General features: G+C 45.5%; 2 protein-coding genes across 3 annotated transcripts; one reads left to right on the top strand and one right to left on the bottom strand.

Moving 5' to 3' along the window:
- The first annotated feature begins 845 nt into the window (after nt 1–845).
- LOC135676824 (uncharacterized) lies at nt 846–14,721 on the top strand. Its single transcript, XM_065188427.1, has 3 exons — nt 846–2,295; nt 2,373–2,443; nt 14,420–14,721. Exons 1-3 carry the CDS (start codon nt 979–981, stop codon nt 14,424–14,426), a joined length of 1,395 nt encoding a protein of 464 aa, XP_065044499.1. The 5' UTR covers nt 846–978; the 3' UTR covers nt 14,427–14,721.
- Nucleotides 14,722–15,560: 839 nt separating this feature from the next.
- Nucleotides 15,561–20,382, bottom strand: LOC103989050 (succinate dehydrogenase subunit 5, mitochondrial). Of its 2 annotated transcripts, none has more exons than XM_009407789.3 (6): nt 20,047–20,382; nt 19,303–19,346; nt 19,112–19,198; nt 17,218–17,531; nt 16,913–17,098; nt 15,561–15,927 (listed from the first exon to the last, which is right to left on the bottom strand). In XM_009407789.3, the coding sequence occupies exons 1-6, from the start codon at nt 20,178–20,180 to the stop codon at nt 15,871–15,873; spliced, it is 822 nt and encodes a 273-aa protein (XP_009406064.2). In that variant the 5' UTR covers nt 20,181–20,382; the 3' UTR covers nt 15,561–15,870. The 2 variants fall into 2 exon arrangements, with proteins under 2 accessions (XP_009406064.2, XP_065044500.1); XM_065188428.1 differs by having other exon boundaries at nt 17,218–17,522; nt 20,047–20,380.
- Between the last annotated feature and the right edge of the window lie 6,956 nt (nt 20,383–27,338).

Here is a 27,338-nt window from a genome sequence, read left to right as displayed (position 1 = left end):
CGAACGCGCAGATCGTACGAGTAATGTGATATGGAAAGAAAGGTGACGTAGATAATCGTAGCATATCCAAATATGAGTTAATTTGGCATGATATATTCTTATGGCATCATGAAAAATGAGCTAATTCGGAATGATATAATGTCATGATAATATCTATTAGAGACATCGTACGTTAGTCCTCGGGTCCTACCATGAATTTTTAATACAATAGGATCATATTATAGAAAGGGGATGGTAATAGGCATAAGTGTATGTGTCTCTCAGAAAATTATGCAAGCGCAACCTCCAAAATTTATTATTATTATTATTATTATATATATATATATATATAATCTGACTTATATCTAATTTCATTATTTATTTATTTTTTTAAATTTTATATAAGTAACAATCTGATGTAACGAGATGAGTGGATCAAAATAAATCTTATTTAAATTAAACCTAAATCACTCAGTCAAAATATTCGTATTTAAATGAATAATAATATATTTATTAATCATGAATGGATCAAAATAAATCTTATTGCGCTTTCCACGTAAGATCAAATTGAGGTGGTATAATACATTCTTCTTCGATAGGAGCTTTTGCTCCCAGTGTGTTAGTATTGTCGATCCAACGTTGCAACGGCCAACGGGACATTCTCAGCAAAAAGAATATAAATGTTGTGAACACAGTAATAAACGGTATAATAGCAACTTTATCGAAGAAACCGTACGAGTTATTCATTATTATTATTATTATTATTAATAGTAATAACAATGATAAAGATGATGATAATAACAACAATGACACTCATCTGCCGTCGTCCTCGTTGGGAAGGGGTGTGAAAAACGCATGCTTACATACAATACAGCCTCTTAAAACCCGGTCACATCTGGTCTTCCTGCGCCGCTCACGCGTTACCGTGCGGAGTTGAAGAAGGAGAAGAATACGAAGCAGAGAAGCAGGAGATTACCGGTTCGTTCGAAGCAACTGGTCATGGTGGAAGAAAAGCAGCATGCGGGAGGAGGAAGAAGAGAGAAGAGAACCGATCGGCTGGGTCGCCCCTCTCCCAATCCTCCTCGTCTCTCCCCCTGTAAGCGCAACCCTGCCACGTCCTCCTGCTCCTCCTCCTCCTCCTCTTCCTCCTCCTCTTTTCACCACCTGCTTAAGAAGACCCGGTACGCCCCCGACCTCTTCCTCTGCCATAGCTGTGGTCTCCGTTTCCCTTCCAACAACAACAACAACAACCCCCTCGACCATCTCCGATCCCAGTGGCGCGTCGCCCTCCTCTGCCGCACCTGCCTCGCCCGCGTCAAATCAGCTGACATCTGCTCCTATTGCTTCTCCCCCTTCTCCCCCATCGCTGACGCCGAACGTTCCCTCACTTGCCTCAGTTGCTCCTGCCGCGTCCATCTCGGATGCGTCGACCGCGAGCACCGCTGCCTCGATCCTTGTCGCCTGGAGCCGGGCTCCTTCACCTGCGTCGATTGCTGTGTGATCCCTAAATTTTGGGGCAGGAAACCTGGAATTGGTTCTAGGGTTTCGCTCGAGGTGGTGGTGAGGGAAGCCAGTTCTGTGGCAGAGAAGAAGATCGAGGCAGCTGCCAGGGCCATGGAAAATGCTCTGAAGAAGGCTGATGCTGCAAAACGTGCCGCTGAACGGGCTAGGAATGCGTTAGGTGCTGTTCTTGCAGCCAAGGGGGATATTTCAGAGCAGAATGCTGATCTGGCTGCAGTTACCGATCAAGAACTGGCTCTCCAGCTACATCTGGCTATGAATGGGTCTAGGAGGATCTCAAGGAGTTCTTCTTGCTCTTTAAGTTCAGGTGCTGTTGGTTCAATTGACGTAAAGAAAATGTGTGGCCGAGGTGGTGATCAGATGAGCAGGAATGTTGATTCCGGTGATCACGGAATTTGCAAAGCAGCTGAGATTTGTGCTGAAGATAATTCCTTTCTTGATGTGGCAGTGAGAACTGTGTTTGGTCAGGGTTCAGATGTTGATTCAGAATCCAACAGGAATCAGCAGAAGAAGCTAATTGATGATAATGGCAGAGATGGTCATACTGTTATGCCACCAAAGGAGGATCAGGGCAACTCTTCTGATAGAATTGTTAGTTCTGATGCAGATTTTTGTAGCACCGACTCTGTATCGTTGGATTATGAGAAGAAAAAAGTATCTGATGTTGTATTGTTTCCATCTACATGTCTAAGATATGTCATAGAAGGATCTGAAGTGCAAGAAAATAATAGTATTACAACACCAGATAGATATCTTGTGAAATATACTGCAAGGAGGTCGAGACCAAAGGGATTGGTAAATGAGGATTACCAGCTACTTCCTTGATGACAAATTAGTTCTTCCAAGATGTCTAAATTGATTCTCCTTAGCAGGCTTCCATGACTGTCATGCATTCTTCTTCCTCCACGTGTTTTGGGTGCAATCATGAAAACAGTTGCCAGAGGTAAGCCATACAGGTTAAAGGATCAACTCTGCCATTTGTTTTTTGATCTCACTGCTTATTTCCTTCTGTCATTGCTCTTGTTACTGTAGTGAATTTTTAACATTGGTTTATGGTCTTAGCATTTTTTGGTAAATTTAGGTATTTTTCACCTATCAATGAAAGATGATTGAGAAAATTATGTATGAAAGTCACAAGCAACATACATAAAGCAACCAGAACTCTCAATTTTTTATATTAACCGGTAACATCACCATATATTGAAAAAAAACATAGCCTCAGATAAGTCATAAGCTTCACTTGGGAATTCTTTTAAGAGTAAAAATACTTGAATTCCCTGCCAACCTGGAAGGGTTTTCATATTATGGGCATGGTCTATTAGAAAATTCAATCTCAAGATGCAGGCCATCATGCTTATTGTTTGAATCTTTGATATACATGTTATAAGCTATGCTATTCTTTGATATCTATGGTGGTTTCCTTGATAAATTAGGATGCATGATAGGTGAGACTAGTTATGACAACTTCCTGGCTTATTTTGGTGAAACTGGGTTTGGTCGATGGAGTAAGGATAAGTGGATCTTTGACTTAATAATTATTCTGTGTTCTTGTAACATATTATGATGTTCCTGGCAGTCTTAGTGTTTCTGGGCCAAACATCAGGTTCGCTGGCCCGTCTTAGAACTATCTAGTGCTTAATAGGCCCTATTCAGCAGCCATAGTGGTCATATGATGTTGGCTAAGCGATCTTAAGGTTTTAGTAGCTTTGATAAAATCTATTTTTTGCATTGTGAAACTTCAATCAGCAGATGATGACTCTTATCTCTTACTAGAACAGGTTAGAGATGATTGTAGAAGGCTCATATGGAAATTTCCTATCCTAGCCCCAACAAGGGAGCAAATAGTTGCCAAGTCAGGGCAAGGCTAGCCGTTCTTGGCTCCATTTGTCCATCAGGAGATGGGATAACAAACACTATTTGGTTGAGCATTTACCACTCCAGTAAGAGGTCGGTCAAGATGATACTGTAGGAGGGTGATCTGGAACGGTCACTTATCACCATAAGTATAATAATATCTATTTTTTTCAGTGATTTAAATGGGCGTTCGGGCAAGGCTAGGCGAGGCCCGAGCGCCTCAACAGTGAATTAGACGATGCACTTCAAAGAGGTGTCGCTTGGGTGCTTGCCCGAACCCAGGCACCGAGCGCCTCAAGCGAGTACCCGGTTCAAATAGTTGAACCAAAGCAGAATTTTAAGTCTAGTTCGATTCAACAGTGGCTAGTTGGTTCAATCGAACCAACTAAGCACTTTCTTACTTGCAAAAGCCACCCTCGCATGCCCGTGCGTTCCCGAGCGATCAACCCTAGGGAGCGCTCCATCTATGGTTCCGCCGCTGCCTTCGTCGCAGACGCAGCGGACCGAGGCCTCATCTGTTGCCAACAGACGGGTTCGACGGCTTAGCCTTCGTCCGTAGCTTCCCTCCGCCGTCGTTGGCAGTTCCTTCTACTATTAAGGGTGATGACTGTAGCTTCCTCCGCGACTAACGTACACTTTGGAAGCTTCCTCCGTCCATGACGTTGCTGTCTGTAGCTTTTGTTGCTGTCGCCACTATCACAATTGCCGTCCGCAGCTTCCTCCGCTGTTGTGACTGTCATCCACAACTTCCTCCATCACTGTTGTTGTCGTCCGTTGCTTCCTCCATCACCGCTGCTTTCTCCTTCCCCATTGTCAACCATCGGTGACACTTTTCTCCATCTTATTTTTTTTCTCCCTCTTTGCTACTGTTAACGGTTTTTTTCTCCCCTCTAACTATTGGTAATAATAAATAATATACTGTTAATAACAGATTGTTAAATCTCTAATCTTTATTGTTTTAAAATTATATATTAGGTTATAGAATTAATGACAAGCGTACAAAGTAGTTTAATTCTAATATAGGTCTTCATAAACATGTTTAGCATATTTCTATTTAGTTGTATATTATTTTAATTATAATATTCGGGAGCGTTTTGTTTTGATCTGGTGGGTGCCTAGTGCTTTTTAAATCATTGATTTATCTTACTGCATAACTCAGATAAATGCTCAGGCAGCCTTTTCTTTATTCCAGCATTACGGTAGTGCAATTATCTCTTAGTTTAGAACTTTCTTTCCCACGAAGAAGAGACCCTAGTTATGACGGATTGTTCCAGGCGTAATGATGGTGACAGATATTGCAGATGTATTCCCAAGAGTAAATGCATTGACTTTTAACATGTCTTAAACATAAAAAAAAAAAAAGCAAGACGCTAAAGGTTTCCCAAAGTTTTCTGTTAAGGTTTGAGGATTTCTTGTTCGATTGTTGTCAAGAGACTTGGTTAAAAAGCTTTTCAAACAAGAGAATAGTAGAATCAAGATAATCATGCCAGTCCATACCGGGTCATGTCAGCTATACTGATGCATGGCTAGGCCAATTTTTGGCTTGTTCTCATCAGCATGAGAGAGTATGACATTATGCACATGATACTCTTATTCAGGTTTCATTACCTCAACTTGAAAATCACAGTAGACATAGATGAAAAGAAAAATATGTTGAATATCTATTAATAATTAGAAACTAACAATATTTACAGACATAAGAAGAAAGAGAGGCATGGGAGGATAATATATAGAACAAATTGATGTGTGGTTGTTTAAGAAAATTTACATTTTCTGGAGAAGGGCATAGCCTAGTTCTATCGAAGTGACTTCATTTTTTTTCCAGATGGTTCCAACATAAGTTGCTAAGTGTATCCAATCATTTCTTTCTTATTAACTTTGAAGATTATAGATGCTTTAATTTGCACTAGGGCTGTCTGAAAGGCATGAATTTTTTTTCATCATCACCTAAACATCCCAAATATCTTTAATATGGAATAACAAGATCTCTATTTCTCATCTATTACAAGTTTAAAAAATAAAGAAATGAATAAATAACAAAACTGACATTTTGTGATCTATGTTATCCAATAATTGAGTTAATATTTGACTCATCATCCTGTAAATTGCTAAAAAAAGTAGGTGTGGATATGGATTCAAGCATGAGTTGGTTTGGCTTCAGCCCATTGTGGCTAGTACTAACCAAGGTTGGTTTCAGTTATTAACTTTAGGATGTTTCTCTGTCACCAATTCAAAAAATCTTGATAATCATGATAACTCAAATGTCCAATTTCATCATAGCTTAGTTGCATTTTGCTTTTGTGCCCTTACCCCCGGAACTTTGTTCACTTCCAACTGAGTCATTTGTGTGGGCAACCCTTCCTTAAGTAGTGAATCAACAAAGTCTATTTGGCTTTCTATATGAATAATTCAAACACTTCATTGTAAAATATTGGCTTTTGCTTCACATTATGTTAATTTTCTTTTTGTGTCTTGAGTGTTGGTCTTTATTTTCCTTGTTGGTCTTTATTTTCCTAGTTCATGCATGCTTCAGTTTTCCTCTTTTATTCTTTTATGTACTGAGAAGACATGAATTTCAAAGTTTAAACTTAGTGGTGTCTATAAATTGTAAATGGTTTATTAATGCTAACTCAAATCGGTCTTTTGCAGTTATACTGAGTCAGAGTTAGTTCAGAATTTGAATTGTAAAAGGGGCAAACTATTCTAAATTTTCTGGTACTTCATTGGGATTCTCTTCATAATCTTCTTGATGATGTTTTAGAGTTGGACTAGGATGTCAAAAAAAGGTTGCGGTAGGACAGATAATGATAAGATGAAATAGGCTGCTAACTGCTTAGTGTTTAGTTGAGGGAGAACTCTTAGACTGCTTAAATTGTTAATTCAATGACATATATGATGTCTAGCTGAAGATATAGTTCTATGTTGAACATGTGGTCTCCTTTTTCTTCTTTTTTCTGCATTTTCTTTCTCCTTTGTCATTCTTTTACATAGAGACAAAGCAGCCAAAGCACAAAGCTCTTGAGCCTTAACTCTGCACACTCTCTTTGTGAAATCTTGGAGAAGCCTAGAGAGTATTAGCTTTAATCTTGATAGGCAACATAGTAGTTTATGTTTTTCACAATATCTTGATGCCTAAGATGAGATAGCAGATTTTTTTTCCTGAAGCTGCCCAGATATGTGGATTATATTTTAAGATATCCATCTTTTTCTCTTAGATCAATTTTAGTATTTTTTTACCAATTTGTTGCATTATAAACAATGATTGAAATACCGTACCGTATCATTGTTTCGAGCTTGGCTCGGTATGGTACGATACTATGTACCGAGCGGTACACCTAATTTAGGTGTAAAATCCTCCAAAAATATCTGAGAATAAAAAAAAAAGTTAGGACAGGGTTTTTAAGTTAGAAATAAATATAGTAATAGTACAAGTATAGCAAAATCAATGTAAATTAGGTAAGAATAGTATTATATATCTTTTTCGAGCTTCGAGGAATAGTCTTGTGCAAGGTTCGTATTCCAGTCCGTTACGGATTATCCTTATGTAAATATTGAAATATCTATAGAAAAATTATTTGAATTGTTAGATTATTTTGTTACAATATAAACTCTAAAATTTAAATGAATTAAATAATCACATTTGTAGATATACCTGATTGCTGATTCTACCATCAAAACGAATGATGGGCCTCCACGATGGTGGATCGAGGTCCTCGATCCTATATATCTGCATATCAATATGATATGTTTGTTGGATCCAATCATGAAATTGATCCCATGACATAATGTATTGATACACCGTATGTCATTGATGCATCAATGTGGTGATAATCGTAGATTGATCGTCATGAATCACATTTGTCCGAGGCAGCTCCTGAGACATATATTGGTGAATGTCAGAGCTTCTACTTCTTCTACTGATATGTTGCTCTGTATCATACTGTTGCTTAGAGAAGGATGACCAAGTATCACTGTACTGTTGTTGCCCGTATGATTCTCCATAATACGATGGCTGTGAACACGATGAGCTTCTTACCGAGGCACGATATAACCCCGTATAGTTCGATACAGGACGCTTTTAAGCATTCCGCCCGGTAGCGGGCTGTCACAGACTTAGCTGGTTTTGCCTAAGTCGTGCGGCACCCTTGCGTGTCCGTCCGCAAAGGTCAACCTCCCCGAAGTCTCCCATTGTCTCTTAGGACCACCAAAAGAGAGAACGGGTTAGAGAGAACGCCTCCATCGGGATCCACAAGCAAACATCTCAGAAAAACACTTCATAGACAATGCAAATTACAAACAGACTTTTACAAGCTCTGAACAGTGGCACAACAAAGGGTAAAATGGTCCATTACAAACCGAGAATCTCTCGCACGTGTCCACATGACACAACCTTTATTTACAAGCCTAAAGAGGCCACCAACCCAACTAAAATGGGACTATTAAGCCTTCGGTCGCCCCTCTACATGCTGTACAAGGCATGAAAATGCCAAAAGACACGGACATACATAAGCATTACATCAAACATCTTGTTTTGAAGTTTGTCCGTGACATTCTCCCCCACTTATTCCTTCGACGTCCTCGTTGAAGCCTTTGTCGACACTGCAACTCCTCGCCTTTGCTGATTCTTCAATCTTCTGCTCCAGCTACAATGCGCCTCTTGGCTCCTAGCTGCTCTCCGCTGTTGTTTTTGAGTAGTCGAACCTTTGATCCGCCATGCTGCTTCAACTCACCAATGACTCTGACTCTGGTCTGGGGTTGACTGAGTTGTGTTGATCCTTGTTGATTCCTGCGGATCCCCCAGATGAAGGAAAAGACCATCCTTACTGCGCTAGTCTCTCAAATGCCTCATGCTGCTTGAACTGGGTGGATGCTTGTTGGAGCTTTAACGAGCATCGTCTCGCAAACTTCTGAAGTTTTGGGTCCTTCCTCCACAACATTTGCTCATTGACTCTTCTTTCACTTAGTTGTCACATCCAAGTACGTTCGCATCACTTCCGCTTTCGATTGGCATTTCGTTGGGAAATGAAGCGGACAATTTACTCTCAGTAGCACTGATCACCGTTGGTGAGGATTTGACAACTATTGTCTTCCATTATCTTCGAAGGGTCTTTGAACTTGTGCAGAGATCCTCTGCTGGATAGATAAGAGAATTGGGGTACTCGGTTTCGCCCATTCTCTTAAGAGTTGAGAAGGCAAAGGTTACTTGACTTCGCCCGCCTCCTCGAGGTTGTACTCCATGCATCGAGCTGGTTACTGGCTTTCGCCTGCTCTTTGCTCACACTTCTGAAGCACTTGAAGTGTTTGCACTCCTTGCGTTGAGTTAGTTACTGTGATTCACCTTCTCAATGCCATTGAACTTCTGGAATGCAGGAAGTTTTCACCCCAACTTGGAGTAATTCTCTCATAGGTTTGGTCGCCTCTGGGATTGTACCGTCTTCTCCATCAACCCTGCCGCCTACTCCACTAAGTAGCAAAGGTACAACACCGCGTACTGCCTGCTTCGTTCCTTGGTTATGCACTCTTGCATGACCCGAAGTCCTTCACTTTCGGCTATCTTGATGAGAAGCACATTGACACCGGTCTTACGAAGTTCTTCGGCCTCTGCCCTTCAGCCTTGTCTCGGTACTTGGAGATTGCCTCTGCATTCTCCACCTCCTTGGCCCCTTTCACGACCAAGCGCTCTCCCTCCATGAGAGCAAGGGATCAATGACTTTCACGGAAGTCCCGCCTCTGCGGTATCATGGCGCTGCCATGCCCATGGCCCTACTATCCGTTGCCTCGCATCTGCATCCCTTTTCTTCACGATCAGTAGATATGTCTCCGTGACACTCCTCTGAGTCCACCTCCATTCTAACTGATGCTTGATTTTGGGTAGCTAAGTCCCTTTGGACTCGTCGTCGCTTCCTCGCCCCTTTCGACCCCCTGCTTCAACACCTCTGTGTTCTCCAAGCAGTCCGTTTGGTCGATGGAAAGACAGACTGCAACTCCCATGCATGGCCTCTGCCATCACGTTGTAGGGTTTGCACCGATTCTGTTCTCTATAGCTTCCTTGGTAGCAACGTTCGCTTACTCGACCTTGTCCTCTGACTTGCCGAGCTCCCTTAAGCGAATATGAGCTCTAGAGCAGTCCAACTCTCCAGCTGCTTCGATCATACCTCTGCATGATCAAGTCCCTCCCATGGGACTCACTGGTACTTGCATTCAAACTTTTCCCTTAGTGGAACACAGCCCCCATATGCTGATGACCAAGGTTTTCATCCGATGCAAAATTCGATGCACGCCCGGAAGACCCGCCTCTGCGGTACCATGGCCTTCACTCCTTGAATCCATAGCCCTTCTTGCCGTCGTGTTGTTCACCGAAGTGGAGCTTCCAGTAGCTCCCGATCATACCTCCATATGATCTAGTCCCTCCCGGGACTAAGTCGTGTGTATCGCATTGCCACGAACTGTTCCACCATGATCCGCTGCACCATGTCGCCTCCTGGTGACATCTCCATTGCATTCTGATCCTTGTGGAATAAACTCGAATTGTGAACCCTCCATGTGTGGCCTCTGCCAATACATCGCAGGGTCTCCTCCACCTTCGATTTTGTTCGCTCCTTTGGCAATCGACATTCATCCACCCACTATTGGGTCACACCTAGATGAAGCACCGCTCTAGGACAGTCCGTCGCCTAGTAGCTCCCGAAGTCCACCGACTTCACTGTAATTTGTGCACCATTGTCTCGATCCTGGGCCTCTGCCCCTACCAGCACAATCTCCGCTGCGCACTGCTTCCTTCATGGCAACTTGAATGGCAACACTGTGACATATTCTTCAAGAGTACCCACCTCTGAGTCCTCTTGTCCCGTGTTAAGGCCTTCTGAACTCAATTTCGCCTCCGCAAATTGAGTCGCCTTAGTTCCTCCATAAAATGCTTCTCCGAGATAAGGTGCATGTGCCCAGAAGCTCCCTTCGTCTTTGGCACCATGCAAGATGAGTCCGCTCCGTCAGAATGAAGGACCCATGGAACAACATGATCCTACTCTTGCCTCTACAAGAGTTCATGTCCTTGACCTCTGTTTAAGGAAAGCACTGTGCCTCTGCTCCATGTTCCAACTTCTATGCTGGCTCCCTTCATGCGGCTTGAGTACTTCACCAAGTTACACCCAAGTTGCTCCGCTCCTCGTTTTTGCATTGAGTCGATGGTGGCCCTCGCGCCCACCATTCCACGGGTCAGCCCTCCCTTGAGTCCGATCTCCACATCGACTCTAAGTGTGCCTTCATTTGTGTTGCTTTGGGTCGCTCCCCAACTTGATCTCGCAATGCATCCTCTCAAGCGAGATCATGCGACGACTCCTCGCCGCTTGCTCAGTCCATCGAGCTTCGTGGAGTTGTTGTTTGTTGAGGTACTCCTCCTCAACATGTGAGGTCCGTCTCACATGATTCTCCCTCTGGAGAGCCGGGACTTATCCCTCCTGGATAACTATCCCGTTGGAGCAACATCTCTCTTCGTTTGGGAGACCACCATCCCCTTGGACTACTCCGATCTGTTGAACAAACTGTGCATTGTTTTGCCTCCTGCAAACGCACTTGCTAGATTGCGACTCCCCGTCAATACAGTCCCCGCTGCACCCCTCAAGGCCTAGCAACATGCTGAACTCGTTGCACACTTCAGCCTCCTACGGACGTATCCTTCACATGCCGAAGAGAAAGTTTCAATGCTCCATGGCGCCGAGTTTCGGTCGCCTTGGGATGGCCACGAACATTCCATCGTCCGCATACAAGCCCATGCGTGAGTACCAAATTCTTCGAGTTAGCAATTCCCCTCACCTCTGTGAGCTTTGCATAACTCTTTTGGTCGTTGAGCAACTCATTCCACCTTGGATGGTCTCATCCTTTACCAAGCGCCTCGCTTGCCTTGAGCACCATCAAGTATGGTTGTCAACGTTGAGCCGTAGCTCAAACTCAGCAATCCCAACCTTTGTGCGCTCCACATTCATCCAAGCTTGCCTGTTCTCGTGGTGCCTCTTGCGCGAAGGGTTGGCCATTCCTCTGAATGTCAATCTCAGATGCCCGCTCCTTTGAGCGACTCCTTTTCCCTACATCTCCATGCCCGTTTTCCCCCAAACGGTTGCGCGTGTGCTGATTGCCCTCAACGCAGCCCCGCTAGGTCCCCCACGTTTGCATGCTAAGTGTTTCTATGATTGCTTGTCTCGCTCTGATACCATCTGTCACGGACTTAGCTGGTTTTGCCTAAGTCGTGCGGCACCCTTGCGTATCCGTTCGCAAAGGTCAGCCTCCCCGAAGCCTCCCATTGTCCCTTAGGACCACCAAAAGAGAGAACGGGTTAGAGAGAACGCCTCCATCGGGATCCACAAGCAAACATCTCCGAAAAACACTTCATAGACAATGCAAATTACAAATAGACTTTTACAAGCTCTGAACAGTGACACAACAAAGGGTAAAATGGTCCATTACAGACCGAGAATCTCTCGCACGTGTCCACATGACACAACCTTTATTTACAAGCCTAAAGAGGCCATCAACCCAACTAAAATGAGACTATTAAGCCTTCGGCCGCCCCTCTACATGTTGTACAAGGCATGAACATGCCAAAAGACACGGACATACATAAGCATTACATCAAACATCTTGTTTTGAAGTTTGTCCGTGACAGGGCGGTCCACGTACCGGTATGCTATCAAACCGGTACGTACCGCCCACATTCGAAACTGTATACCTTGACTATAAACAAAGAAGGTGAACCTTTAAAATGGAAGCTCTTTTCTTGGAATTTTATGGCATGCAAGATCTTTTTTTGTTAGTCTTTTAAAGTTTCTTTCTTGCAAGACAATAACTGCAAAAATATACTTCTGTTGTTAGGTCTAGCAAAGCAAATATCAATTCTTTTGAAGAAATTATTGCGCATTTACCTATTAGATGAGTTAGAAATGAAACCTGATCCATGAATGTCCCATTTGGGTGAACACTCAATAGTGTCAAAAGGTTATTGACAGTTAATACTGGTGTATATTTTGATACCTTTTGGAAATGGTATCATTGGTGTCTCTTTTTCTAACCTAGATAAATTAGATTAGGCCAAATAAGAGCCATATAAGAATAGGATTATGTCCATTGGTGTTAGAATCTTTTTTCATAGGTTGTCCCAGTTACTTGGACCGTCTGCCCTGTTCCTTTTCATGTTCTCTGCTTCCCTCTCATCTTTCTAATTGTTGAAGAGGTATTGATTCTATAGAGTGCTAAGAGGCATGGTTCGTCTTACCGGTGTACCAATCAACTATCGGTATGGTATGTACCAATCCGTACTAATGTACCGACACATGGTACATGGGAGTATACCACCCGCATCGAACGGTATGCCATGATGGTAAAACGAACTTTGCTAAGAGGTACATAATTTTTTTGTTTATTTATCCATTTTCTCTTTTTTTCTTCTCTGCTTCCTCGTGCTAGTGATCCTATACAGACATGGTCATGTGCTAACTTTTCTGATCATCGTTTAGCATGGGAATTTTCCATGTAACGTCATTACTACATGAATAACTGAAAAAAAAAATTTCTGCTCTAGTAGCTTTCTCTTCTCCTTTGGATTAGACACTCAAGTGCAATTACTGTGGTATTCCTTGCTATTCTCAAGAAATTGGATGAAAGTTGTAAGTGATGTTTTAGTTTCCACATCCTTCCCCTTTGCTTTGAGATGAAAGAGGGATAAGATATCTCAATGGCCACCTCAACCAACAGTGTGAATCAGCCAGTCAGCATCACAGTCGAGCTATGTTGATGTCAGATTGGTCTACTTGTTACCAGCTGCCACTATTTTCCTGTTTGGTTTTGTTTTCCACTTTCTTCCAATCTATCAGATGAACTAGGATGTCTACAACACCAACTATTGTGTATCAAAGGAGGAAAAGTAGTGCCTTCTTTTCGTTGCAAAGTTAATCATTGGTTTTAATTTTCCTTATTTTAATCGCTTTCTGGATAAGATGCCAAACTTTGATCTGATTTAACTGATTCATTCTGTTTATAAAATTAAACCTCAAACTGATTCTTACTTGCAAATATCACCAAAAAACCTAGAAGCAGAGGATGGCCAAGTGTCTTCAGGAAATTTTGGAAGGTATCTACATGATGATTTTGCCAAGTTTGCTGGCAGAGAAGCAGAAAGGATGCACACTGCAGAGCCAGGTTATCTTAGGAAATGATTCTGTGTGACATTGGGTAGGGGGAAGTGGCCAGATAAAGGTATGGAGTACTCGCATCTGTATGGCACATGAAGCCCCAAACCCCAATTGCCATAATGAAATGCTGCACTAGTGTTGCAGAGGGGAAGAAGAAGTCTGAATTCGAAAAAACAAGCCTAGGAACTTCTGATAGAAAAAATTGACTTCAAGGGGATTTTGGTTATTGGTGTAAAGTGTAAACACAAAATAAGGTAATGTGAATTATGTGATCTTGTTGTTACATAAAGATTGAAACAGTACATTGCAACGAATAGATGTTAGAAAAAAGACCTAGTGGTTGTTAAACACTATATAATCTAGACATGTTTCTGCTCGAGTAAAATGAGGAGATTGGTAAGTCTAGATCTTTGACTAACCAATAGTTTGTCACATCTCGAGTTAGTGCTGTGCACGGGTACTGGAAAAGGCTTTCGATGAGAATCTCCTAACATGTCTTGAGGATTCCAGCCCTCATGATAATACTGACTTGACTTGAAGTTGGCTGTGGTAACTGAGGTTGTCCATGATTGTCACATGTGATTCTTTATGAAGGTAAAACAAATAAGAATCTGTTTCTGGCAGCATTTTCTATTTCATTTTGTGGGAATTGGATCACCAGACTAAATGTTTTACTTTTGTCTTTGTGGGAACTTAGTTTTGATATACTAGTGGATTTTTGTCAACAAACCTTCCTGATGCCTGTTCTCAATGTTGGTCTACCAACTCATTTACTCTATCATAATTTCTTGATATTTTTATGTGGACTCTTTAATTAACAGCTTAATCATTAGTAGCTGCTCGGACAGATTGCTCATTGTTTTCTCTTTTTCATTGTCCTGCAGAATCTAATGGTGTCGAAGGAGTTCCTTATGAGAACACAGAAAGACCTTGATCATTGAGGATGAGGTTTTCTATGTGGATTTGCAAGAATTTCCAGGTCAAAATCAAGAAAAATAAATCTACCATATTTTCATCTTCAATGTGGATTCTGATATATGAACAGTACACCTAGTCCATTAGGTGTTCTCATCCCACCAAATTATTGTTTGTATCCTCAGAGTTTACCCTAATTCTGTATGTACATCTCTAGATGTTCTTAATTAGAATAAAATTCTAGTAGTCTGCACTGCAGGAGATTCGTCCATGTTTAAATGGTGATATGGTCACTGACAAATTGGATGTTTTATTGTCTATGCTAGCTTGATTTCAGGATGATTACCGTTCAAGGAGGATGAACTGCTTGAGGGGTTTTGGCGTTTGGGCTTGCACCTTGTAATCTTTTTTCCTGCAGTTGGGACTTGTTGGCAAAAAGAAGCTGCGAGTCTTTGCCCCCTTCAACCATCATCGGAGTGCCACTTTCCAACGAGGATCGATCAGCACCACCTGAGGCACTACTGCTCCTCGTGGTCATCTCCTTTCGCCGTTCCTCTTCCATCATGACATAACATCTCTGGTTGCATTTGCAGGTGAGTATCAAATGCAGGCAACCAAACATCAAAAGCTTCACGGAAACAAGCCAACCAAACATTCAAACCATAATGCAAATCAGAAATGCATGCAGGTTTGTTTTGGCATTCGATGACCGCCTATATACATCATGTTGGATTGGCAGATGAATTAAATGGTCTACCATTCTACGTAATCAATGCAGCTTTAACTCCTAAAAAGCAAGAATCAAATAGTCAAATGATTCAAGCAGTGGAAGATACAAATCTCTATCTTTAACAATTAGTCAAATGCATCCAATATAAGCAAATTTCTTGGAAAAGTATTATATCATGCATTTTTTCATATGCTAAAATTTTCAAACCGATTCTGGTAGAAAGTCTCGAAATCCCAGTGATTGCCGACCTGCAAAACTGATTCGTAGACATATATTTGCAGCCAATGGGTAGAAGTACAAATTTAGAAACCATCTTACATTCTTAGGTGGCACATCCACAAGAAAAGGCTTTGAACCCAACATGGTAGAGTCATACCATATAAAAAACTCAAGTCATTTATTTATTAGGAAAGAGAATCCTGAACGATCAAGGTAGACAAAGGATGTCCTTTGTTTCTTGCAGGCAGTTATACTTCGATAGAAAGGACTCATACCTAAATGAGAATATGTCAGGCAAATGACTAACATATTGCATATCGTACTGATCATATTTATGTATTACAAAATGTCCTTTATTTCTTGCAGTTAGTTAATATTTCGATAGAAAGGAGACAACCACACATCCAACAATGGCCATGACAACATGCAACAGAATGGAAAGCCATCCAAAAGTGCTCTCAGAATCGTTTCTCATGACCTGAGCTCCACATAGGACCCGGAAAGCCCAGAGGTGCCAAGAAGCGTAACCTGCAAGTAACAGCAGTCGATCATAAGTTTGCTACAACTTCCTGAAATACATAAATATACATATATACAAGCAAGCATTACATCTTTTATGCGGTGGGCCTGACCACGGTCAGGCATGACAATTAATTTCAGGTTCCCTTGATTCTTCAGAGTTGGTAGTGAGATCTAACAATGATCACATAGTATCCAAACACAAGGGAGAAAGGTTTCTGATGGCCAGTCAAAGGGTATAAATCTCCTACAGATTGCCTTGAAAGACTAGGGCCACGTAAAGATAGTTTATTTCCAAGTAATTGGGCTTCTGCTGCTATTCTAATATCACAACGGGATATGTTAATGGCAAGCAGAAAAAACCTATAAGCAGCATGCCTGCTTTGCACAAACAACCAGCTATATTTAGACCAACTAAACAATTGTGTCACAGGAGTGCTTGTTAGGCAACCAGCCAAGAGGCATGTGGCTAGCATGATAAACACCACCATAAGCATACCGATGGATGGACGAAGAAAAAACTAATTGGTGAAAATTGGCTCAGATCATCTTGGTTTGGTTTGGGCTTCAATAGTAGCAAAAACTGAAAAAGTATTTCTTACCTTTCCAAGCCGTGCCAAGCAATAACATCATAAACTTTTACAGAAGTGTCAATCTCAGCGCCATGTTGGCATGAAAAATGAAAGCTGGTACAGCCAACATGGTAATCCATACTTTTAGGGAAAAGAACACTGCTCCAAGGCCCTAAGAGTTATCAGAAATGACGCTAACTACAATGTAATGTATTTGGAAGCTTAATTCCAGGAATAACATATAATATTACATAAGCAGAGTTGTATTCAGGTTTCTGAGTTTTGAGATCATTAACATCAAAGAATTCAGTAACTCAAAGCTTAAAAGAAACATAATATATTTAAAAAATTAATAACTAACTAATATAAGTCCTGCTGTGAAAATTCATGCAGAAAAAAACATTATTGTAAAGTTTGCTTACCTTTCCCCACTCAGAACCAATTCCACTGCATCTCATTTTCAAGTGTATCATTTTTGTTCCCAATTCAAGTTCAACCTTTTTCCTCAAAAAGGTCTCATCAGGACCAAATGAATCCAAATAGGTAATATATCGTTTATATGAAGCTCTTATGGCATCTTCCAGATGCTCTGGCAGGTGACCAACATTCTGTGAACAGTCATTATCATGTTTGTCAATGTTAGAACAAAATAGACAATTGCTTGAAAATTGAGATAAATAGCACCTAAGTTCCTCCATTCAAAGTCTACATAAACAAAATGACTGACCTCACCACTTAAGCCGCATAAATCATCAAGTGCCATTCTAAGGGATACCAATACCCCACTAAATTCCACAGATGCCTCAGCTGCACGAAATACATTTGCCAAAGCCTCTTGGCCAGCTATATCTTCAGTGGTTTTTGACAGAGCCTTCTTTGTCTCACTAATAACAGAGTCCGGAATTTCATCCCAGTTAATCGCCAACAAATCCTTCATTGCAGCTTCTATATCAGGGTCAGTAATGACAGGCAACTGGCTTATATTTGAACTGAAGGCACGCCTCAAATTTAGTGTATACGAGTATTTGTGACCTGAAATTCCTTGAACACAAAGAATAAGAATGTCAAGTTAAAACTGAATTTAAATAGTTACAAGAATAACAATCTTACATGGAAAAGTGAGCAATGTGAAATAGATGAAAAAAAAGAAGATAAAACATAAAGAAAAAGTAGATAATTGTTTGCTTTATGACCAGCAGAAAACTAGATTGTGCCATAGTAGTCCTATAGTTCAAGTTATCAGTGGGACTAAGACTAACAGGGTTATAATAGTTACCTGATCACGGAAGAAACTCCTCCATCTTATAATCTAGCTTAATACTTTAACATCTCATAGTTCTTTCTACACCGTAATAGCTTGGTAATGATTATTCTTGGAGGTAGAAACAAGGTAGGCAGGTGCCAGAGTATTGCTGCCATCTGCCATAACATGCACTGATGCAAGTCTGAAAAATCTTTCCAAGGGTTTGCAAAAAATACTTATGTTTTAAGGAGTCTAAATACTATGGTCATACATGCCAGGTGACGGGGAGATACCTTCATTCAAGGATTAAAATGTTGACCTCATGTCAGTACCAGCCAGACAGATCTTTAAAACCTTGTATTTATCTACCTCAATCTGAGCATAGATTACCTGTATCAACGCTGACCATCTGAGAGAGCACTAAAGGACATTCTAGAAACTGTCACATAGTGTAGCAACTGGCGAGTTGCTTTGCAGGAAAATCCACCATGGCTACCCAATTTTCTAGAAACCTTTTCCTTAATTATATTATCTTGATAATCCATTCCATAAGATTTCCCAAGGATCAGGCTCATGGAACACTTAATCTGGTGGTCGTTTGCTATTGATGCATGTAACATTGGCTTGAAACTTGAAAGTAGGGTCAAAGTTTTAAAACTGATAAACAATCGTAAAGGCAAGAATCACTAGCTTCAGGTACGTAACATATTATTTTAATCCTATACTAGAAATCAATTTTTAGTTATTGATCTTTAATTTTTGAGTAAACAAACAAAATAATGATAAGATTCCAAACAAAATCATTTATAACTACTAAAAAGTGTCGGAAATTTAGCGAACAATTACAATATACTAAAATGAATAATTCAGTTATCAAGCCCCACTAAAATGGTTTATTAACCCTGAAAGCTTATTAAGAACAAGGATATATCAATTAACAATAAAGGGTCAATATAATCAGATACACTACAATAAATTCAAACCACAGAACCATTTACATAAATGCCAGTAGCATAATGCTGACACCAACATATAATTCAATGAGTACAAGTCAAATGATCAAAACAAACGAGCTGCTCAAAAGCAATAACCATACAAATTTCGCTACCAAATTAGCTTCACAAATTCCAAAATGAGCAACCGTCAAACTAACATGCTTGAACTATATACCAAAGGTCCAAAACAATAAAATATAAGCGCCGATAAAGGGCAACAAAGACTAACAAGAAGATATTGAAAAATTAAGGGAGGTTAAGCACTTTAAAAAAAGCATTTGAGATAGCTAATCCTTTAAGAAGCATCTATGCACTAAAATAATGGAAATCTGGAAGAATACTAAGTGTTTCCCCAATAAATGCATTAAATGGCTGCCAAATACCACATGTTCCAAATCTGATTTGAGAAGCTTGGAGATTCGATCTTGTGATCTCATGAATGTTATTAACACCCTTCATCCAACTTCTAACTGCATATCATGTGGTCAAATGTGTAAAAAAATGACACGCCAAATGCATAAATGAAATTCTCTTATTGCAATAAAAATGGAGTGGGATTGTAAAGGCTTATTACCTGCTTGAGTTGCAATCGTGCATGTTGCCACCGGCCCCAGCTCGCTGCAACAAAAAGATTGTTTTAGATATCTAACAAACGTTTTCAGGTAACAACAATAGCAGTCAGTGCATCGGACCAGGTTAAAGTTACAGAGTGTTCTAGGTGTTTTGGAACTGTTATTAAAGCAAAGTCCAGAAAATTTTTCGAGAATGTCTCAGCAGCTGTAAACAAGTACAGAAAAGCTATCAAATATGGCCTCTTACAGAAAGGTGCAAAGAAAAAATAATCAGCTAAGAATTTAAGAACCAAGATATGAAATAGAAATATGAATAAAAAACTACTAATGTGGATTCAGCAAATTCAAGGAGGGAATCTTTTAGATAAAGCACTATAATATCTTACAATGTGTTGTAAGAACCAAAAGCCGCTAAGGTCCCAAATCGCCAGAGCGAAACGAGATGCTCTCGAATATTATAATTAAAATAATATACAACTAAATAGAAATATACTAAACATGTTTATGAAGACCTATGTTAGAATTAAACTGCTCCAAAAGCATCTTGTTAACAAGGAATGTTTTGCTGCTCTAAGACATCATCAAGTAAAAAGCTAGGGAAGTTTTATGCATAAATCAAAGTGCATATTGCTCATGGTGTTGTAGATAGAACAAATATATTTAAACTGCTCCAAACGAGTTGCTGCTCATCCGTTCGCAGTTTAATTAACAGGAAGGTGGGGGAAGCAGAGGGCGGCGAACGAAACTGCAGCTGCGAACGGATGAAACTGCAGTGGCGGACGAAGTTAGCAGACGACGTTGTCGACGACGGCGGACGGAGCTGCAGCGTCGGACAGAGCGTGCGAAGGCGGCGAAAGACGGCAATGGAAGACGTTGCCATCGGCCGCGGACAGAGCTGCTATAGCAGTAGACAGAGTTATAGCGGTGGAAGAGTTTTAGGGTTTAGAGGAGCTGCAGTGGCGGACGAGCTGCAGCGGCGAACGAGATCGGACGAGGTTGCCGACGGCGCCTGGCAGAGCGGCGACAGATGTAGGGTTTCTTTCACCTTTGTTTTCGTTTACGGGGTCGGGCGAGAGAGGCGGTTGGACGATGTTAAGGGGTTGAACTATGTTAGTTGGTTCGATCGAACCAACTGGCGCCTCGGCTCAGGCGAGCGCAAGCCAACTAACTAACTAAACTGATTTAAGATTGACTCATCTGGTTTAATTAACCAGTAACTGATTTTATAATTTTAAACAATATTAAACATATATATATTAAAATAAATTAGTTCAATTTAGCTGAATCAAAATCAGTTAAACGAAACGTGAATATGAAGAGGATAGTAATTATGATAAGACTCGGTTGACGTTTACCGACACCTCACGCCTCGATCGACGTGACTGCACTCGGTCAACTGAACCGGAACACCGGCCGAGGCGTATTAACGCCTACTCAGGCTTGGTTCTTCACGTCATGCCAATGCCCATGTCAGACGCTACCAGCCTGCCTCCTGCAGGCGGGCACATCAAACAACAGTAAACTTTCCTATAAATACCCTTGCATTCTGAACGGAAAGGAGGGGACAGGAGACACACTAAAACACTTCTTCATCTGAAACCCCCTCCACTATCGACTAACTTGATCGTCGGAGGGGTCGGGTCGAGCACCCCGACCCGACCTTTGTGCAGGTGCGAAGCCGAGGGTCCCCGCCGGACACGCGGACGAGGAGTTCCTACCCGGAGGAAACGGCGACCCCGTCCCGATCGGACCATCGCACCGGATCGACCCCGCGGGCTCGAGGGACGCCCCCGGGAGATCTCCGTCGTACGGACCCGAACCGAGTCGCGTCGGCCCTGAGGGCACGGCTCCCAAGTTGTTTACACCAACATTTTGGTACTAGAAGGAGGGCTCGGAATGTCGGGTGATCACCCGAACGGCTCAGATGAGCCCACGGTTGAGAGGTCACACCCGACCGAAGCCTCGGGGGAACATCTCCCGCACGGAGACCATCGTGACGAACACCCCGCCACGACCTCTGAACAATATTGGCAAATATTCAACGACCCGGGCTTGTGGCCGCCCGACGGCACCCCAACCGACTCAACGCCTGTGTCACCTGAGGCCTTTCAGGACCTCGCCCGTCAAGTCCGAGCTCTGATGGAAACGGTGCAAACCATTATCCCGCTCGTTTCTCATCCGGCGCACTCGGCCGCGATCGAATCACTGCGAGAATGCAAGGCACCCGTTCGGGCCCACATGACACTACCAGAGCCCCCCACTTCGCCTCGGGTCCGATTGACCCCACTCGGGGATCCAGTGATGGCAAACCCGAGCGATCGCCCGGAACCCGAGGCACTCTCTTCGGACTCCCTGCGGGCCTAGTTGCGCTTCGTCAGCCAAAGACTTGACGAGGTGCAGAAAGAGGTTCGCAGGTCCAAGGGAGAGCTCGGGGAGGACGCACACCAAGGGTCTCCCTTCACGCCCGAGATACGAGATTTGACAGTCCCCCCGGACTTCCAGCTCCCCTCTCTGGACGCTTACGATGACTCCACCGACCCAGCGGACCACGTAGCCGCTTTTTGCGCCCAAATGTCGCTATACGGAACCTCTGATGCCCTGATGTGCAGAGCGTTTCCTACCACTCTGAGAGGGCCAGCCCACGCGTGGTATGGCGGCTTAAAGACTTGAACGATTGCTTCCTTCGACCAGCTCGCCAATGACTTCGAGCTCCACTTCGTAGCCTATGCATGGCCAAAGCCTTCCGTGGTAATGCTCCTTGGACTCAAACAAAGGGAGGATGAGCCCCTCTCACATTTTGTGGATCGCTTTACCACGTAAATTCGGGTTTGCCGGACACTCACCCCTCTCTGTTAGTGCAGGCGCTTATGAAAGGCATGCGACCTTCCAGATTCCTCTGGTCCCTCTGGAGTGACCTCCCACCACGGTGCCAGAGATGCTCTAGTGGGCTAACTAGTACATCACGGCGGAGGCCTGAGCGGCCGTAAGGAGAAGGGACGACTTTCAGTAGCGGGCTTCATAGAAGAGGTCAAGCACCCGCGACGTCTATTCGATGTAGTCATCATGAAAAGAAATCTAAGCCCTGCCTCAGTCTCTTCTGAGCGAAGGTTAGTATCTACCTAACTGCCTCCCGGCTCGCGGTTAGCCCCGGCTTAAACCCTCCTGAATCTACTCGGCTCGGTCATAGACTACCCGAGTCCACCTCAGGGCGGCTTGCCCGCCTAAGTCGTGTCTCTCAGCCCGAGCCACCCGCACGAGACCACACCTGCGCGGTCTACCCGCCTGCGTCGTGCTACTCGGCCGCATGACGCTCGAGACCACGCCTGCGCGGTCTGCCCGCCTGTGTCGTACTCATCGACCGCATGATGCCCGAGACCACACCTGCGCGGCCAGCTCGCCTGCATCGTGCTCCTCGGCCCCATGCTCCCCGAGACACACCTGCGTGGCCAGCCCGCCTACGTTGTGCTCCTCGGCTCCATGTTCCCGAGACATACTTGCGCGGCCAGCCCGCATGCGTCGTGCTCCTCGGCTCCATGCTCCCTGGGACACACCTGCGCGGTCAGCCCGCCTACATCGTGCTCCTCGGCCCCTTGCCCCAAGACACACCTGCGCGGCCAGCCCGCCTGCGTCGTGCTCCTCAGCTCTATGATGCCCGAGACCACGCCTGCGCAGCCTGCCTGCCTGTGTCGTGCTCCTCGGCCCCATGCTCCCCGAGACACACCTGCGTGGCCTGCCCGCCTGCGTCGTGCTCCTCGGCCCCATTTTCCCCGAGACACACCTGTGCGGCCAGCCCGCCTGCGTCGTGCTCCTCGGCCCCATTCTCCCCGAGACACACCTGCGCGGCCAGCCCGCCTGCGTCGTGCTCCTCGGCTCCATGTTCCCGAGACACACCTACGCGGCCAGCCCGCCTGTGTCGTGCTCCTCGGCTCCATGCTTCTCGAGATCACACCTGCGCGGCCAGCCAGCTTGCGTCGTGCTCCTCGGCTCCATGCTTCCCGAGATCACACCCGCGCGGCTAGCCCGCTTGCGTCGTGCTCCTCGGCTCCTCGGTTTCATGCTCCCCGAGACCGTGCCTGTGCGGCCAGCCTGTCTGAAAGCTAAAGCCATGCCTCGAACTCCCGTTACAACGACCGACGCATATCTTCTTTCCGGGGGGGAATATGATGAGGATAGTAATTATGATAAGACTCGGCTGACGTCAGCCGACGCCTCGTGCCTCGATCGGCGTGACTGCACTCGGTTAATTGAATCGGAACACCGGTCGAGATGCATTAACGCCTACTCAGGCTTGGTTCTTCACGCCACGCCAACGCCCATGTCAGACGCTACCAGCCTACCTCCTGCAGGCGGGCACATCAAACAACAGTAAGCTTCCCTATAAATACGCTCGTATTCTGAACGGAAAGGAGGGGACGAGAGACACACTAAAACACTTCTTTATCTGAAACACCCTCCACTATCGACTAACTTGATCATCGGAGGGGTCGCGTCGAGCACCCCGACCCGACCTTTGTGCAGGTGCGAAGCCGAGGGTCCCCGTCGGACGCGTGGACGAGGAGTTCCTGCCCGGAGGAAACGACGACCCCGTCCCGATCGGACCATCACACCAGACCGACCCCGCGGGCTCGAGGGACGCCCCCGGGAGATCCCCGTCGTCCGGACCCGAACCGAGCCGCATCAGCCCCGAGGCCATGGCTCCCGGGTTGTTTACACCAACAGAATCTTAGTGCAATTATGATCGAAATTGGCATTAAAATTATGAAATTATGACATTAAAATTAGGCCAACATGTAACTATTGTTCTTCGATTTTGATCACCAATTCATATTGTTGGTGTAAACAACTTTTTAGCCATGGCCTCGGGGCTGACGCGGCTTGGTTTCGGTCTGGATAATGGGTCGTCGTTTCCTTCAGGGAGGGGCTCCTTGCCAATGCGTCCGGAGAGAGGCGCCTCGTCTTCGTCCTTGCACACAGGTCAGGTCGGGATGCTCGACCCGACCCCTCCGATGATTAAGTTAGCAGATGTGGAGAGGGTTTCAGATGAAGAAGTGTTTTTGTGTATCTTCCTCCCCTCCGTTTAGGATGCAAGGGTATTTATAAGGGAGTTTGGTGTTACCTGACGTGTCTGCTCGTAGGGGGCAGGATCATACCTTCTGATAACGTCTGACATCGCTGTTGGCATGTCGTGAGGAATCGAGCCTAAGCGATCGTTAATGGGCCTCGGTCGGCGTTATGGCCCGTGTCAGCCACGTGCTGTCAGCCTGGCAGAGACGCAGGGCGTCAGTGGGTGTCAGGTAAGTCTTATCGTAATTATCACCCTCATCATACTCCCCCCCCCAAAGGAAGCTATGCGTCAGTTGCCGAAAAGGGGGGTCTGAGGCATGGCTTCGGTTTTAAAGAACTATCTCCGTCGGGCGAAGGTCGGTTCGCCGCTTTGGGCATGGGGATCGTGGAGCTTGGCCATCGAGAAAGATCGGGTGTGCCGTTGCGGCGCTGGGGAATGAGTGGCCGAGGAACCTCGAAGAATGACTCGTAGGTCAAATTGGGCTCGGCCGTAGGGGTGGTAGCTCCCTCGGGCGGGTAGGCCGTGTAGGCATGGCCTCGGGCAACGTGCGGTCGAGGAGCATGACATAGGTGGCTGCTGTCGAGGAGCTGGACTCGGGCGAGCAGGCCGCGCAGGCGTGGTTTTGGGCGACATGAGGCCGAAGAGCATGACACAGACGGTCGCTGCCGAGGAGCTGGACTCGGGCGAGCAGGCCGCGCAGGCGTGGTTTCGGGCGACATGAGGCCGAAGAGCACAACACAGGCGGCTGCTACCGAGGAGCTGGACTCGGGCAAGCAGGCTGCGCAGGCGTGGTTTCGGGCGATATGAGGCCGAAGAGCACGACACAGGCGGTTGCTGCCGAGGAGCTGGACTCGGGCGAGCAGGCTGCGCAGGCGTGGTTTCGGGCAACATGAGGCCGAAGAGCACGACACAAGCGGCTGCTGCCGAGGAGCTACTCCGATTGGATCTATTACGTTGTGTTGCGGGAGGTGCGGGTGGCCAGGTAACCTTTGGTCTGTTGGGAAGTCCAGGGGACGAACCTTTTCGTGAATCGTCAGTTTTCGAGATGACCGGCGCTTCAAGCCCATTATTTGCCATGCGTAATGCGCCTGTTGGTTGCCCTGCCAAGTTGCATTTATGGCAGAATGACGTTGTGTCATCCCGAAGCGACATTCCTAAGAAGAGAAAGGGTCACTGTTTTTGGCGGGATTTTGTCTATAAATAGTGTGCAGCTAGCTCCTCGAAGGTCTCCTCACTCGTTTCTATTCTGCCGCTTCGGACTCCATCGTTTCATTTGCGCTGGTCGCTCTTCTTCTTTTTCTAAAGGTTGGTAAGGATGGTGTCTTCTTCCCCTTCCTCTTCATCCTCTTCTTTGGTTAAAGACGGGCAAACGACGGTTGTGTCGAATCCCAACTCGTCTTCTGACGAAAAGGCAGCCCGGGCCCTTGAGGCCCTGATGTGGCCACACGACCTCAACTCCACCGTGAGCGAGTCATCGCTCAGTCGCCTCTAGGACCTCTATGACATCCCGGAGGAGTTTGTCCTTCTTGCTCCCGAGCCCGGCCAACGGGCGTATGATCCGATTCCCGGGGGTTTCGCCCTCACCCTTGATGCTTTTGAGGCCGGGCTACACCTCCCCTTGCACCCCATCATAACCTCTTGTATCTCATGGTGGCGTATCTCCCCATCTCAGATGGTGCCCAACTCTTGGCGCTATCTGGTGGCGTTCTTGGGGGAGTGCCACTATGCCAACATCACCCTAACCCGATCCCTCTTCTTTTCTTGCTTTCGACTTTCCAAGGGGTCGGGGGGCTACTATCTGTCCTCCCGAGTGGGCTTCCAAGTGAGCGGGGCTCCTTCCAATAATAAGGGATGGAAGGGGTGCTTCTTTTTCGTCAGCCGCTCGTAGGACTGGGGGTTCAGGCTTCGATGGGCGGCGCACGTGATAGACAACACCGCCTCGGGTTTGGACGATGAGGAGCGCTGAGAGCTCCGGAGGTTTAAAGAAATCCTTCCAGCCTCAAGAGCCATCCGTAGTATGTCCGAGTAGTGGTTGGTCGAGGCGAGTCTTATCTAGTCGGCTGACCTATGTTAGTGCTTTTACGCAGAGATGGTGGTTCTCCGAGCCCTACGTGGGGGTAAGACCCTGTCGGCCCCATCCGCTCGTTCGCCAGCCGAGGTGAGGGCTGGCTCGAGAGAGGCCCCAATGGATGTTGAGGCCGGTCGTCCTCGGAAGAAGGCGAAGACTTCCTCGGCAAAGGCCTCCGGGGAAGCTGCGGCTCAACCAGCGGGGGTCGTTGCCACACCAGCCGGCCACGCTGGGAAGAGCCTCGGGCGAGGAGAAGCCGGCTCCAGTAGGGAGGCGGCGGGGAAGGCCCCTCGAGAGCCTTCCATCCACAAGCTTTGCCGCCTTCAGGCCAGGGGGGAGGACGAGCCCTACCAGGTGCGGGCGATAGGAGACCTTCCTCAGGGCGAGCCCTCCGACCCGTTGAGGGCCCGCTGGGAAGGCCTTGCCCGAGGCAGCTGGGTGTGGGCCGACGGGGATTCTGCGGCCGGGTTTCTCCGCGGAGGGCTCCATCCTGACATAGCTCGGGACCTGTACACTCTGCCCTCTGAGGTCCTTCTTGGCAGGTCTGCCAAGTCGCTGCTGTGGGTAAGTGTCATTCCACTAGTTCGGTTGCGTGTGTTTGGATAGTTCTCATCATAACTCGTTTGTCCGCAGGGCACTCATTATGCCGCGGCGCTCATGGACCGCGTCCGCGTCGTGGGTCATTGACATCCTGAGTGGCTGCAATGCCGACCTCCGGAAGCAGGTGGAGGAGGTCCGCGCTGGGGCGGCTCCTGAGGCGGTCGCGGCAGCCGAGCAGTGTGCCTCGGATTTGGATGCGGAGGCGACGCGCTGTCCCGGACTTAGCTGGTTTTGCCTAAGTCGTGCGGCACCCTTGCGCGTCCGTCCGCAAAGGTCATCCTCCCTGAAGCTTCCCATTGTCCCTT

The sequence above is a fragment of the Musa acuminata genome, chromosome BXJ1-6, assembly GCF_036884655.1.
Source record: "Musa acuminata AAA Group cultivar baxijiao chromosome BXJ1-6, Cavendish_Baxijiao_AAA, whole genome shotgun sequence".
NCBI lineage: Eukaryota > Viridiplantae > Streptophyta > Magnoliopsida > Zingiberales > Musaceae > Musa > Musa acuminata.
This window is presented reverse-complemented; position numbering and strand designations above follow the sequence as displayed.

Coding starts and splice junctions, on each gene's coding strand:
- LOC135676824 (XM_065188427.1), top strand. CDS start 979: ATGGTGGAAGAAAAGCAGCATGCGGGAGGAGGAAGAAGAGAGAAGAGA. Junction 2,296..2,372: donor GGTCGAGACCAAAGGGATTG/GTAAATGAGGAT, acceptor TCTCCTTAGCAG/GCTTCCATGACTGTCATGCA.
- LOC103989050 (XM_009407789.3), bottom strand. CDS start 20,180: ATGGCAACGTCTTCCATTGCCGTCTTTCGCCGCCTTCGCACGCTCTGT. Junction 17,532..19,111: donor AATCAGATTTGGAACATGTG/GTATTTGGCAGC, acceptor TTTGTGTTCAAG/GAATTTCAGGTCACAAATAC. Junction 17,099..17,217: donor TATGCGGCTTAAGTGGTGAG/GTCAGTCATTTT, acceptor GACTGTTCACAG/AATGTTGGTCACCTGCCAGA.